Raw genomic sequence first — 15,186 nt, 5'->3', positions numbered from 1 at the left:
TTAATCGACTAATCAACTTATCAATGCAGCTCTATGTCCTTTGTGTCCTGCATCAAAAACTCTAGTTCAAACACACACTAATGATCCGCCCCCACATATAGGTACAACTACCTTTACATCAAACAAGGCAGAGATTTTTTGCTCGTTTTCAAATCACAAACTGTTTTCCCTCCCCTGCAGGGGCTTCACTCTAATGCTTTACAAGGTTTTTGGAGGAACTTTTCTGCCCTACCTCCCACTTTCAGAAAAAAGAAAAACTCCCTCCATTGATTTCCTGTTACTTTGTGACCAAAATAGTTCAGTGTGCTGAGTCCCTTGTGTGTGTTGAGTTGTTGAGCTAGACAAGCAGGCAGTCGGAGGCAGGCTGTGGGCTGGGAATGGAGTAGAAGGGAGATGACAGTGCGTGAGTCTGTGAGAGTCTCCCATGACTGTCGGTCCCAGTTGAGAAGGCCAAATAAACAACGAGCGAGCGAGCAGAGCACAAAACCATGCCTTGAGCCCGGAGAGAGAAAATAGAAAGAGAGACGGGAGAGAGCTCAGGAATAAGATGACACAGCGTGCACAGGTTTCCGGAGAGGGTAATGAGTTTGGCCAGGTTCCCATGATATGCTGCACCACAAAGAGAGAGGGAGAGATGCTTCTAGACATCACAGTTGGTAAAAAAAAATATGTATCCATCCCTTCATCTTTTGTTTCCAGTAAAGAAGTCTGTTGTTTTTCTAAATCCAATTACATGTGATGGCTATAGATGCTGCAGCAGAGAAACAATCGCGCACCTGCTGTTTACTGTCAGTATTGACTTCTGAATCTTACTTATGCCATTTGAGCCTAAGGGCACATAGACCCATCCACTGTAGAGAGATGAAGAGGCATTAGTTATATTGACAGTATTCACAGATCAATATCCATTTATGCTTCTGTTATCGGTGCAACTTAGTGAAGTGGCTCCTGCAGTGACCCTTTCTTTCCACTTTTTCTCTCTCTTTATTCTTCCCTCTTTCCTTCCTTCCTGCCACTTCCTCCTTCTACCCTTTACTCATCAAATACAGAGGGTCTCTACCAGCTGGGCGGTCCACGCTGTGCCCCTCAGAGCAGCATTGAGGGACTGGAGGACACAGAGGTAGGATCATTACGAACAGTCTTTCAGTGAATTCAACAGCAGCCAAGAGCAAGTAGAAGTACCCAGTTATATGTCTTGCCACGTAGCCTCACTTCTTTCACAAAATGCTGCCTCTTTTCTTTCCCTCCCATTGAGGTCTCTCCTTTTAAGTGTGTCTTTTTCAACTGCTTTTGCAGAGGAAATGTAAGACGCATGTGCTGCTGTTGGTGGTGCATGGGGGGAACATCTTGGACACAGCAGGCGGTGACCCCAGCACAAAAGCTGGTGATGTGGCCACCCTAGCCTCAGTGCTGGAGAAAGTGACGCGGGTGCATTTTCAGGCCGCCGCTGAACACGTGATGATCAAGCTGGTGCCATGTCCGGCAGTGTGTGCTGAAGCCTTCTCCCTGGTGTCCAAGTGAGTGCAGCTGCCAGTCTCATTTACACTTTCATTTCAAGTGTCTCCTATCTGGATAGAGTCCAGATGTGTATTATTATAAATATGTATATATACATGTATTATATTTTTGTTTGGGTTTTTTAGGCCTTTATTGGATAATGACTGGTGAAGATAGACACAAAAGGGGAGAGACAGAGATAGTGGGCCTGGTGTGCTACTAGGATGCCCCACTGGTGTCAAATTCAAGGAAAAACCTGACAAAACAAGTGGACAAGGGCACAAGGTGTGTCTGAAAGGTTTGATTAGTTAAAAATCCTTCACTGTTACCAAACGTCTACCCAGTTGAACACCTGTGGCAAATGAGGGGATTTCTGTTGAAAGACTGGTGTTTATCCCTCCAGTATAATATCAGATGGTTGAATAATCTATGTCAAGGAGTATATTAAAGCTATTCTAGGCTTTTTGTGACCCAAAATCTTACAAAGACACTTTATTTATACACTTTATTTGTAGCCCCATGATACCTTTGGGATATATGGCCATTTCTTTCACTCAACTGGCGCCAGTGAGAGTTAGTGGTAACACAGTCTGTCGCACCTTAAGGCAGATAATGTGGTCTGCCTTCAACTAGCAAAGGGATGGTGGTTGACCTGAAGTGGCCTCTGATAATGTACAGTAGCATATTTAGCTTGCGTGGCTGCCGACTGTTTAGTTGATGAACAATCTGAACAGCTCTGAGGCTTCTGAGGTGCTTCCATCGTAAGTGGGCATGCTGTGTTAAATGAGGTGGAACACAACCTTGAGTATTTAAAAGCAGTTTTTGGTTTATGTTCAACACACTTTTGTTTAAATCACAATTGATCTCACACCAGGGTAGCTTAGTTTATTACTGCAGTCCAGTTCAGTTTGTCCTTAATAGAAGGAAAATTAGCTCATATCTCATGTGAGGTTATGTTCCCACATCATTTACTTCCCAAAGAGCTCCAAGAAAAGAGGAGGACATGTACACCATGATGCGAATGTGTCTCACAATCAGCGGTTCATGAAAGGAATAACTGGAAGTTGAAGCCATAATTCACACAAAGTACGGTATCATGCAGCTGTGAATAAGATGGATAGTCTAATGGTTATTTCCCTTAATTTGTCACCCATCTGTATATGCGTCTCCTTTAGCCAGGTCACCAATCTGATTGCATCTATCATGCTTTTCTTGAGCTATGTGCAAACTTTGTGGGTGCATCTGATGATGTTCAGTAACTCCCAAAATGTGCCAGATGAATAAAGCGCCCCTAAAACTGTTTAGCTAGGTAAGTAATTTGCTGTTACTTCCTTTTTCCTGACGCTTTATAGTAGTAAAGAAAAAGAAGGAAAAAATCTGTGTCACTTTTTGTTGCTATTATCAGATGCAAGACCCTGGAAGTGGCTACTTCCACTTCTACTGCTTGCTTATTGACATAGTTAAACTTGGGAGAAGTTAAGACACAGCCAGTAAATCACCATTTACAATCAGTTATTTTTGGTGGAAAGGCTCTGCTCTTCCAGGGAGCTCTCAAAGAACCCTAGCAGCAACAAGGACTCAAATCAACACTACCAAAAGCTTAGAATGAGACATTGGAATGAGCGTATCATATGTATGATCGTATGATTATATCCTGCATGGATATGATTGGAAGTAACTAGTCAGCTGATAAATGAGCCAGTGATTGTGAAGCATGAATGAATCAGCTAAAGTGAGGACGTTTCAGGGCTCTGCCAGAACTAACTACGGTATGCTACATAGGCTTTTTTTCACGTTACTGGATGAAAGTCATGGGTGCAATTATATAAATGAGTGATAGCTGAGCTCTATTTCGCTGCTTCAGTTACAGGGTATTGTGCATGTTTGCTCACTGTCACAATGTCATGACTCAGTAAGACACTTGAATATACATTTTTCACAGCGGCCTGACATGAAATAGTAGGGTGAACACAAGTGTTACTAATTATTAAATAAGGTTCAGTTCCATGTAGTGTAGCAGCATCCAGTGAGCCAACATGCACAAGAGCAGCAGCCTGACTCTGTTTGACCTGAATGGGATGGAACCTTAATTAGTATCATTGGTAACAACTGTGTTTACCCTACTATTTCATGTCAAAATTAGCTGCTGTTAAAAAGGTCTACAGAGCGGCGCTATTGTGCTATTATGTTATTATTGACACCTGTGCTTATCCTACTGTGACAAGTCAAAATGTCTGCTGTGAAAAAGGCCTTTTATGTTGAGGGCAATCAGATTGCAATCAACAAGGTTTCTTTCCACTTTGCTTATTTGACATCCGATTGCAATCTCGTGTTTAAAATAGCAATTGATTTAGTTGAACCTGGTATTTAGGCGCCACCGAGCTTCCCTTAATTGGATTTCTTTGTTTTTCTGTTGTGTTTTTTGTATTCAACCATTATCCCTAGTTTGATATACAGGACATTACTGTTTAAGAAGACATTCGCCCTGTATGAATGCATGTCTGTAAGAATTAGCATATAGGCAAAGGTGGTGAAGGTTAATTGAGAAAATATATTGACCAAAGACCCCTAAACAGACAAGTACAATGCTAATTAGTATGCTGATGACATTTCTCAGCCCCCTGCAAGCACGTGGCCATGTGGAATATTTAACTCCTAACCTTTTTCAATGCTGTTGTTTTTAATTGTTAATTCTCCCCTTAAGTCCTGGAGGCGGCTCCTTGGTGGACAAAATTAATGCCTAAATGACATTATACAGTTTCCACTGATCCTGAGGCCCCTGCAAGGAAAGTATGACCTGTGTGTCTAATTAGCTACTGTGACTTTGTTTCAGGTTTCATTTGTGGTCAATTTCAGAGTGGAAATTAATTATTGTGGATATCATGGTTGAACCTCAGTGAACAGTCTCAATTTTAAAAGTTTTATTCCTTGCAATATTTTCTGTAATGTAATGAAGTCCTTGACTGGAAGATATTTTTGAGATACAGGAGGTAAAAACATGTCTGCCTTCATGTACTTGCTCTTTTTTCAGTCATGTCTGCTGCCTGTGCACAGAGCTGCTTAGGCGTAACTAATGATTTCATTTCACATTTAATGTCACATGTCCCAGTGGTCACAAGTCTTATCTTTGACAGCGCCACTTAGTTTTCACTGCTTTCCAATTATATGCTGAGGATGTTTTTGTCTGAATTGTCACTAATCACCGTGGCCGAGAGAATGTGTTTGACTGTCTAAGTCGAGGCGTCTGTCTGGTTTTGTGATTGACGCGAGCAGGACTGAGGTACTGACAAGAAGCAAGACCCTTGTAAAGAGATTTGAGTGCTGTAGCTGCTCGACAGCTTGGCGTGCGCTCAGCTTTCACCACATCTGCAGATAAAATATTAAAAACAACAACTTCCCATGGGAGTCGAGCAGAACTGAGTTATCTCGATTGCCTGTGCTTTTATGCATGTAGACATACACATGCACATACATAATTGATATTCAGGCATGCATGAAATTTAGCTTGAAAAGACACATTTACACTACATACTATAACACACAGTACTAAAACTGTCTTTTTAGGATCAATTAATAATTAAATAAAAAGAAAAATAAATAAACAATTTAAATGCACAAACCAAATAACAGGTTTAGTATTGTATAATAAATCAAATCCACATTATTCTTTTGGTCCCTAATTGTTATGTTAAGATTTATTTTCCTGCAGTAGGTTTTATTTGTTCTTAGCCTTAGTGGTTATAACCTCAAAATGCATTCCGCTTGACACCCCAGTAATTTTAGTGGGGAAAATAAATTGAATGTTTGAAACGAAATAAACAAAGCTACAACCAAAGAATAAACTCTGCTGAAGGAGAGAAACAGAGTTGGAAGGGGATTATAAAACAAATAAAAATCTGTTAGCAAATATGACAAAGTTGCTGCTTTCCTGGAGAGTTAACAGAGATGAACCTGTGATATTGTGTGTCAAGAAGCATCCTCCTTATGTGATGAGCTTCTGCAATTGCTCTTTTTACTGAGATCAAACATTCATGTATGATTTTTGTTTGTATTACTTTATTAATCCCACAACGGGGAATTTCCCTTGTCACAGCAGCATTTACGTGAAATAAATAAATACAGTTATAAAAAAACTATGGTTAAGTGGTAAAGCTATGGTATGGTGGTAAGTTGAAAAACAGAAACTACAACATTGATCAGGTGTTGTAGAGTCTGACAGCGGCAGGGATGAAAGACCTTCGGAACCTCTCTTTCTTACACTGTGGGTGTAACAGTCTGCTGCTGAAGGAGCTACTCAGGGACCCCACAGTGTCATGTAGGGGGGGTGAGAGGTGTTGTCCATGATGGATGTCAGCTTCACTAACATCCTCCTTTCACCCACTTCCTCAATGGAGTCCAGAGGACAGTCCAGGACAGAGCTTGTGTATGTATATATATTATGTATGTATTATTAAGGAAGGATTAGTTCTTCCAATATATTCCTCGTTTAAGAGTGCCCTCAAAGAACAATGTCTTATAAGACTGTACTGTATAACTATGTACTATCAGGTGTTTATTCCTTGTACCAGTAATAGTAATTTTGGCAACACTTATATTACAGCTCGGTTATAACATGTAACAGTGGGGTAATAGTTTCATAATAAAAAAGTGATATCCAGGTAACCACTTGGTATTTAATTGGTATTTCTTGGTAATATGGAAACACATTTAAAAATAGCAATGAGGCAAAACTATTTAGTAATAGTAATATTTTGGTGACAATATATAACCTGCTTACAATGAAATGGTTATATCAGTGCAATATTTGGATTAGAAAATGGTAATATGCAGTAATAACTTGATTATAATGTGTAATTTCACAGTAAAATAGGGCCTACTTTCAGCTTCAGAATTGGTATTGTAATGCTGAAATTAATCCTTCCTTATTGATAATTGATACCTGGAAACATTACCTGGAAACACAATATATTTAATTTCATGGAAACATTACAAGGTATTACTTAATTATTGCCTCTTTATTACTGATCTGTAATATAAGGGGTTTGCAATCTTGATCTCAGATTTACTTTATAATGAATTGATACACACTATACGGAATATTTTACAGTTGAAAAATGTACTTGTTAGTTATTGGCCGACACATAAATCTGCAATGTATCGCCAAAAGATAATATCAACCAATGTATCATTCTAGTTCTTGAGATCTACAATCGAGAGCCAAAGCTGAACCAAAATTCAGCTCATTAACAGCCTGTTGAAAATCTCCTAAAAACAGTGAGAAGTCAATATGTGTTTTAGCTCTCCAGTGAAATTAGACAAAGCTTACTTTTGCCCAGATAGCTCCAGGTCCCACAATATGTGCAGTCAGTAGGCTTCCATACACACCCACACAGAAACAAACACAACACTTATTCAACTACACTTTTGTCAGTTAACAGTGTTTGCTCTAATGACAGTGTTGGACTTGTGGGTGTGCGGAGCCTCATTTATCTGCACGCCAACATAAACATCAGAGAAATAGGCAGCCCCGCGGGAAGGAATTGCTGCTGTGTGGGTAATTTACTCTCATTCCGGGTAACAGCTTGGCTGAAAATCGCACCACGGAGTGGAGGTGGCAAAATCTCTTAGCGGCTCAAAGACAAACTTTCACATAAACACACCACTTTTGACTCAGTGCTTGATAATTCCTTATGTACTGTAGGGTGTCCCAATAGAGAATGAAAATGTTTGTCAGCTTGTGTTGTCCTTGTTGCCATGTGTGTTGGAGGCCTGCTGTGCGCTGACGTGCTCTGAGCACTCATTATTTGCTCTGCCTGCTAATGAACGTACCTGGCAGTGCCGGCTAGGAGCTGGGTGTCAAGACAACACACACGTGAAATCCATAAACACACTCTCACAAATACATCCCCGCACAAAAAAACTGTTGGAAAAGAGCACTGAATGTGTGTTATTGCACTCGTCCAATTAACAGCAACAGTGAAAAGGCTCCCAAATTGATTTCCTCTTGCAGCCAACACAAAGCTTCTGTCACAGCTTGAAGAGAAAGAAACATTTTTATTAAAAACTTCATCCGAACAGCAGGAGAGATAAATAAAATGGATTCCTATCTCAGTAGAGTCATTGTACAGGATCAGTTCTCTATCAGGGAAAGCGGACAAGGAGGAAGTCCACTTGTCTGCGTGCACAGCGCGTGACCTCAGTTCAGGGAGATAGAGACTCATTATTCTGGCCATTGGCGGCAGTGTACGTGCCGCTACAGTCTTTGGATCCTCCCCCTAATTAAGAGGACTCTGCAGAGGACCATTGCTGTTCATGTTAATTGTACAAACGTTGTGCAGTGCTAAGCCAGCCATTAGGAAACAGGGAGAACAATTAAGCAGGAATCTGACAGACTTCAGAGTTTTCAGCTTGACATTATATGGTGAGAGGCAGCAGGGTGGTGGGGCAGCATAATGGAGTCTATCTCAAGGTTATGCTGCATGAGATGAGGCTGATTCGAGGTTTAATTTCTCTCTTTAATCACTTGGCCTTATCTTCTCCCTACTGTTGTTAATGGATCTCTTCATCGTTACATTGCCATGAAACCTTGAGGAAGACTTCTGTGCATCTCTCAGTATAGAATGAAACTGTAATTACCCTGACTTTAGGTGTCATTGAGTGAGTGTCTGACAGTGCTTCTTGACAAATTAACATGGCAATCAAAGGCAAAGCGCTAAACTGTAAAGCTCTATAAAGCAAAGATGAAGGATAACCTTACAGCCCATCTAAACGTGTCGCTCATAACAAAGCAGCAAATTTGAGGCTTTTGAGGCTTTTTCAGTTATGTAAGTGAGTCATCAAAGAAGTGCACTTTGATGACACGTCCATATGACCTCAGTCAATATCGCTTGCATTTTGCTAATAAGAGCAGAGAAATGTGAGCGGGGTAAATGCCTCCACTCATGAGCGAATGACTCACATCTTGAAATAACAGGGGCAGTGACGTGAGGCACGCTCCTCTGCCATTCAGGGCTCAGTTGATGTGTCTCTTTTGAGGAGCCTCCCAAGTAGCATATTTTAATTATCTGCTATCTCTGTGCCAAGTCATGGATGTCAAGTTTATCATTCCTGTAGCATGTTGGATGACATTTTGGATGAGCAGGTTTTCCTAATTAAGGATTTAAATCTGCAGTCATATTGTAAAATCCAGACTGTAGAGCTCTTTCTGTTCCTAACAGCAAAACTGTATGCCTAGTATCACAGCCACCACTACTGTATATTGATCACCAGCATTTTAGAGGAAATGACTTAGGATTATTAAGATTAATTGTAGCCATTAAATGCAAATGGGATTTGGTGGAGCAGCCTTTTCCAAAGCACATGTTTGTATAGACAAAGATGTTGATCGTTGCCTCAAATTAATTAGGCCCATCGATTATGAGAATAACCTGCAGCCCTCTAGGATGTTATACCTTCAAACTGCCTCAGCAAATAACCCAGAGAACAGTTTGACAAACACACAACACACACACACACACACACACACACACACACACACAAACAAATAATTTATGTGCACTCTTGAATGTAAAACAGTAGCTCCTCCGTGGTAATGATACTAACAAGTGCTTGCATAATCAAGTAATTATGCAACGCAAATAATGAGTGTTTCACCTGACATTTGTTGAGCAGTGCAGCAGGTGTTAAACCTCTGTTCCTGTCCTGCGACTTGTGAACCCTGTTCAGAGGTAGAGCTATGTTTGGAATATTAATTGGAGCTTTTTGTTTTGAGTTCTCAGTGAGTAAGTTGCTGTGTGATTTGAGAGTGTGTGCAAGCAGCAGTTGTTAACAAGACTCTAATGAAATCGAGACCGGGTGGCTAGAAAGCTCGGAAACCAAAACCCTCAGTGGCTCTTAGCTGGGATGTTGGGATTTCTCATTTCAGTTCCAAAACTCAATAAACAGGCACCTGATAAACAAACCATCGTGGTTTAAATCATGACACAGCAAGTCTTCCTCTTTGAGCAATACATTGCCATATCTGCGCTTGATTTGTTTGAGCTGAATATTTCCCTCAGCAGCTTCTGCAGAAGGATCACTCCTTCACTGTTGTTATGCAAATAACAGTGTGCAGTGCCGTTCCAGTGAATATATTACAAAGGTTCGCCTTTTTCCTGTTTTCTTACAAATCTGCATGGAAGCTTGCTCAAAGCGTCAAATCTGTCTCAAAGAGCTGCCCTCGAGAGCAGGGTTCACTCAGTACGGAGCTGACACCGTGGATGCAAACAGCATTTCAAGAGGCTTTAGGTGATCTCTATACAGGCAGAGACACATCAGAGCCACATCCTGCTATGTGACTCCCCTCAATGCTGCTCATTAATTGCAAGTAGTCCGACGGGAGACTGCCATGAGTGAAGCCACAGGAACGACACAGCTCAAACGTTCACTTCTACTGTAAAATCATAAGGAAAACCTTCAACAATTTATATTAACGGTTTTTAAGTTTCCTCCCACATTTACATGCTCATTGAATTATAACAATTATAATATGATTAAGGCAATAAAACGAAGGCAAAGCCGACATAAACAATATTATCTTACAATATTAATACAATTATTCTTGTAATTGCAGTAGGCGTAATCACAGTAACGTGTGATTATAATTGATGTTTGTACACCTTGATTGCATTTTTTTTGAGCCTGTGCTTCAAGTTGATTTTCACTGTATCATCTTACATACAGGTAGAAGTAAACTGTTGTGTGGACTATTTTTTTGTCCCTACTCAGACACAGATAAACTGTTCTTTTTTGCTTCATTTGTGGATATTTTGAAGACGAGGTTACGCTATCAATTGCTGGGTGTCACACAGCAGCTTTTCTGACAGGCAGGAAAATACAGAGCTGATGGTTTCATTTTGTACTAATTTAGCCAGTTTTGCTCACTAAATGTTTTAAAATATACATAAAAAAGGGAACTACTTTTACTAAAACACATACTTTTATTTATTTGAAGTCGCAGTGTGAATCTAAATAGGAAGAGGATTGGATGTTTCACTACATACAAAACCAGTGGTTGTCAGACTGTGGGGTGGGCCCCACTGATGGGGATTAAAGCCACTGCAGGTGTGGCGTAGATGACCAGGGGAAAAATATGAAATGGAACAAAGCTGGATGAATATGATTTATGAAGGAAAGTTTTTTAATAAATAAATACGAGTTTGCTGACGCTATCTTTTATTTCAGTTCAACTTGGATCCTTTTTTTATTAGTTTTGGTTCTCCCCCTATCATTGTTAATGATTGCTACAGAATTGTGGGGTGGTGGGGAAGTTTAGGAACCACTGGGTAAAACAAAAAAAATATCCAATATGTTCTTGAACTTAATCAGAGCAGTCTGATATATTTTAGATATTTAGATTTTTTAAATTTTTTATCACATACTAATAGCTAAGCTCAATATTCCCCATTCCTCCAAACAGAACAGGGTAAATATCTTCTGACTTAGATTACTCCTACTTCCTATTTATAATTGCACACTATCCCTCCGTGGGCTGATTGTGCAGGGTTTGTTTCTGTGACACGTCAGGGCACATGGCAGCTCCGGCTGACGAGATGGCATTTTCGTTGGTGTCACACAGTTTTTTTTCTCACCTGCACCCGCTTGATATTTTGGTGACTTGCTGTGAACTCGACTTCACCCAACTGGCAGAAGAGGCGCAGTAGGGGGCGTGTCAGCAGCAATCAATGGCACAGTGCAACTTCGGTGTCAAGTATCGCTGGTGTTTTTGCTTGCGGCACCCACCTGCTCAGAGCGGGTCAAAGGTACAAACAACAGTCTGGTGCTTAGATTTTGTAATGTGGCTTTTAGATGCAAGCAGAATAGACTTAAATATTTCAATCTGTTTACCCTGGTGGATATACATAATTGCCCTCCAACACAGATCTGTCACTGTTTGCTGTGATGTAGGCAGTGGGGAATGTGGAGGTGGTTTTATCCAATGCAGATGTCACAGACTGACTGGTGAACACTGTGTTGCTGGGAGCAAAACAATCACATCCAGTGTCTCTTTTCTTCCCAACAGGTTTCCCAAAGCCTGCAGCACAGTGCTTTGTAATTGCAACAGTAATTGGCCATGCTTGCTATAAACATGTGGTAATGAAGAATTGTGGCTGTAATTAGGAAAAAATAGTGATGATAATGGAGCTGGATGATTTTTTTGGCAGAAGTTCTCAAATTTGACAAGTTAATTCTCGTTAATTAAAGGTGATTTGGACCTGAAAATAGGAATATAATGAGAAATGTATACAATCATATAGTCAGGGTAAGCAATCATAAATAAATGGCTTTATCTGACTAATATACACAGTCAAAGAACATTTTTCTGGTCCCAATTGTTACCAGAGTGGGGAGAAAGATTGTTTGCTGGTACACAGGCTGCATTTTTCCTTTTGTAACCATGACAACACAATGTTTAGTTTTAATTAAACAAAGTTCACAAACCCCCAGAGGCACAGTGGGCTTCCTTGGTTTATGCCAGTCCAATTAGTAGAACAACATGAGCATATCCCATGTTTTGGGAAATGCTTTCTTAGTTTATAAGAATGATATTAATAGGACTGGTGTGTAAGATTTAGTGGCATCTAGCAGTTTAGTTGCAGATTGCAACTCCCTCGCTTCAACCTCCCCTTCCAAGCATGAAGGAGAAACAACGGTGGCCAAACATATATGAAAAATGCAAATGGCTCTATCTAGAGCCAGTGTTTCATTTGACAGTTCTGGGCTACTGTAGAAACATGGCGGTTCAACATGGCGTCCTCCAAAGGCCCATGGTATCTGTAGATAATTTCAGCTCATTCTAAGGTAACGAAAACACAACAATTCTGATTTTAAACTAGGAATGTTATATTCCCTTTCATGCTGTATTGAATAGACTGAACAGAGATGAAATTATTATTGATTTTATAATCTATGGGAGAGCAATTCCCAACATGTAGCATCATAAAAGAAATTATGTCAGTGCTACATGAAAACAGTCAGCCTTTTTAATCTGTGAGGTTGTGCCCCTCTCTGTGGTGAGGTGTCCATGGTCGCTGACATATTTCAGCCTTGGTGTGGCATTGCTGCTTCCTTCTGTAATCAGAGCACCTGATGGATGGTGGCGGGGTTGGCGGGGCTGTTCAAGGGAAGAGCACAGGGGCAACGCCATCTTTTACTGTTTCCCCGCACTGTCACCTGAAGTGTCTGGCTTGATCCGCATTGGCACTGTCACTGTGACAGACACACACACACACACACACACACACACACACACACACACACGCACACACACCTAGCAGGGAAGACACAAAGACTCTGCTCTCATTGCTGTTATCTGTGCAGGTTTGCTTTTGTCTTATTCCGTGAGAAAACATCCTTTTGCTCCTTATCTTTCTTGTGTACACACACTCTCAAACACATACAAGCACACACACACGGTAGCATTGCCTCAAATCAGATAGAGTGCATCATGAACTGATTGGATGAGACATTAATAAAGATAGGAAAGTCAAGGGGAAGTGAAACACAAAAGGAACACCTGAAGAATCTTTGATTTTAGACATCATGACCTTAATTAAATCAACATAACCTTAATTTATTTTGGCATTACTGTGGATTAGAAGCTGGTGACATTTTACAAAGTTGTAAGGAGAAACTCCTAAAGGGCTTTGTAAAGACATAAAATGATTAATGCAAGTCTTGTTTCTTCATACTGTACCTTTCTTCTTCCCCTTCCATCCCTATTTCCTGCTTCTTCCTCTTCCAGCCTGAACCCATACAGCTACGACGAGAGCTGTGTGTCCAGCAGTGTGGACCACCTACCCCTGGCAGCTCTACCCCTCCTCGCTATTGTCTCACCTCGCTACCAGGACGCGGTGGCGACTGTGATCGCACGAGCCAACCAGGTCTACCACAGCTTCCTGCAGTCAGAGGACGGGCAGGGATTCACGGGTCAGGTCTGTCTCGCCTTCTTCTGGTTGGAGAGGAGAAGAGAGAGGAGAACTCCTTCACTGTGGTCTCTCATCATTGAATAATGAGCCGTAGGCACTTTAATAGAAGTCAATGATTGTCAAAGGAAGTGAAGATCTCTTTTGAGTGGGCTGTGTAATCTGTGGGAACTCAAGCCCTTGGAGGGGTGCAGATCTCTATTGTTTAAGCGGACCACATTTACCTCTCTTGTACATAACAACTACTAGGCTCTTTGTAACAAGCTGCATTTTCTAGTGAGGTAATGATCTGTGAGAAGACTGAGTTATGTTTAAAAGAATTAGGTTAGGGCTCTGAAACACAACTTCTCTTTGCATATTACTTATTCTAAATGTATAAATAAGTCAAGTCAACAAGTGTAATGTCCAGCAAATGATTGGCTCTTGCTATTGTGAGTCGATTGGTTGTGATAGGTTTATACTTTGTGTACCCTACGTTGGATTTATATTCTGGTCTATAATGTTTTGCAGGTCCACTTTATTTCTACAATTTGGTTTGCTCATTAAGATGATTAAATTCAATCCACGTCCCCTCATTGCTCTGCACCGTTTTCTCTACAGATTGTTTTGTGTAATTGCCTTTATTATAATTAGCTATGAGTCTTTTATTCTAATGCTGTAGATTTTTAATTGTTTATTGCCTGTTGATGCAGTACAAGTCATATGGATCGACACAGGGAACACAGTGTGTTTAAGGATGCGCATAAGAGATTGCATACTAATGATGAAAGAAAAAGAAGATTAATTTTATTAATCGCTATTGGGAAAATTCTTTTTCACTCAATATTTTACACACACAAAGGCCGGAGGAACGGGAAGAATGAGAAAACCTTCCATTATACTGACTTTTGAATATTCACACATTATTCAAAGTGGTTATAATGCCCATTTCAAATGTCTGAATTAGTGTTAATATTGGATTGTATTTAACTGCCGGCCTGTTGACCCCTCTGTAGCTCTTTTCACCAAGTGGGAGATATCATAGCTGCCAGGAATTGCCAATACTTACTCTGCCTACTTGAACATTGTTTCCCACTTGGTCGCTCATAATTACAGTCTGAATGTTGTGAACGCAGCATTTAAAAAATGCTTGATTTGTGAATGCACGCAGGAAATGGAGGAGATGCTCACAGCTGCAAAAGATTAAAATTAATTGTGAACTGTTAACAGCTCCAGAATGGTAAAAAAAACAACAAAAACAAATTTTTGGTTTTGCTCTGTTTCTGAAGTTTTATTAGCAGTTAGTGGTCGGAGATTGTAGGTTGTATTACCTGCTAGTAGAAAGTGGCACATTGATTCCTTGTACACTAATTTTCAAAAGCAATATACTATGGTAGTTTTAGTCATGTGTATAGTTGCTGTATATAATATGGGATTGGTGCACAGTGAGTGTCATGCCTTCCTGTCCCAGGGAAATGTTGATTTCTCACTTTTTTCATTCCATTCATACACCTCTCCAAATGTCCTACTGTTAAAGCTTTCACTGACTGAGTGCACTATATGCCGAGGGGCGTCTAAATTACATATTTTTTTCTGAGCAGGTATGCCTGATGGGCGACTGTGTGGGAGGTGTGCTGTGCTTTGACGCTTTGTGCTTCAGCAACCACCAGAGGCCTGGCAGCCCCAACAACAGTAGCAGGAACAACAGCACTGAGAGCCTGAAGGTAGGAACTCACTATTACAGTGA

General features: G+C 40.5%; 1 protein-coding gene across 6 annotated transcripts in view; it reads left to right on the top strand.

Moving 5' to 3' along the window:
* The window catches only part of pitpnm3 (PITPNM family member 3), an 80,118-nt gene that overhangs the window by 40,747 nt on the left and 24,185 nt on the right, over positions 1 to 15,186 (top strand). For 5 of the 6 annotated variants that reach the window (XM_051397382.1, XM_051397381.1, XM_051397383.1 and 2 more), the window contains 4 exons: positions 1,050 to 1,120; positions 1,297 to 1,517; positions 13,280 to 13,469; positions 15,041 to 15,163. In XM_051397382.1, the coding sequence (XP_051253342.1) occupies positions 1,050 to 1,120; positions 1,297 to 1,517; positions 13,280 to 13,469; positions 15,041 to 15,163 (605 nt within the window). Of the gene's footprint in view, positions 1 to 383; positions 657 to 1,049; positions 1,121 to 1,296; positions 1,518 to 13,279; positions 13,470 to 15,040; positions 15,164 to 15,186 lie in introns of those variants that run through there. The other variant, XM_051397384.1, reaches the window with a different exon arrangement.

This window comes from Dicentrarchus labrax, unplaced genomic scaffold (assembly GCF_905237075.1).
Source record: "Dicentrarchus labrax unplaced genomic scaffold, dlabrax2021, whole genome shotgun sequence".
NCBI lineage: Eukaryota > Metazoa > Chordata > Actinopteri > Moronidae > Dicentrarchus > Dicentrarchus labrax.
The sequence above is the reverse complement of the archived record's forward strand: the minus strand, read 5'-3'. Positions and strand labels throughout refer to the sequence as shown.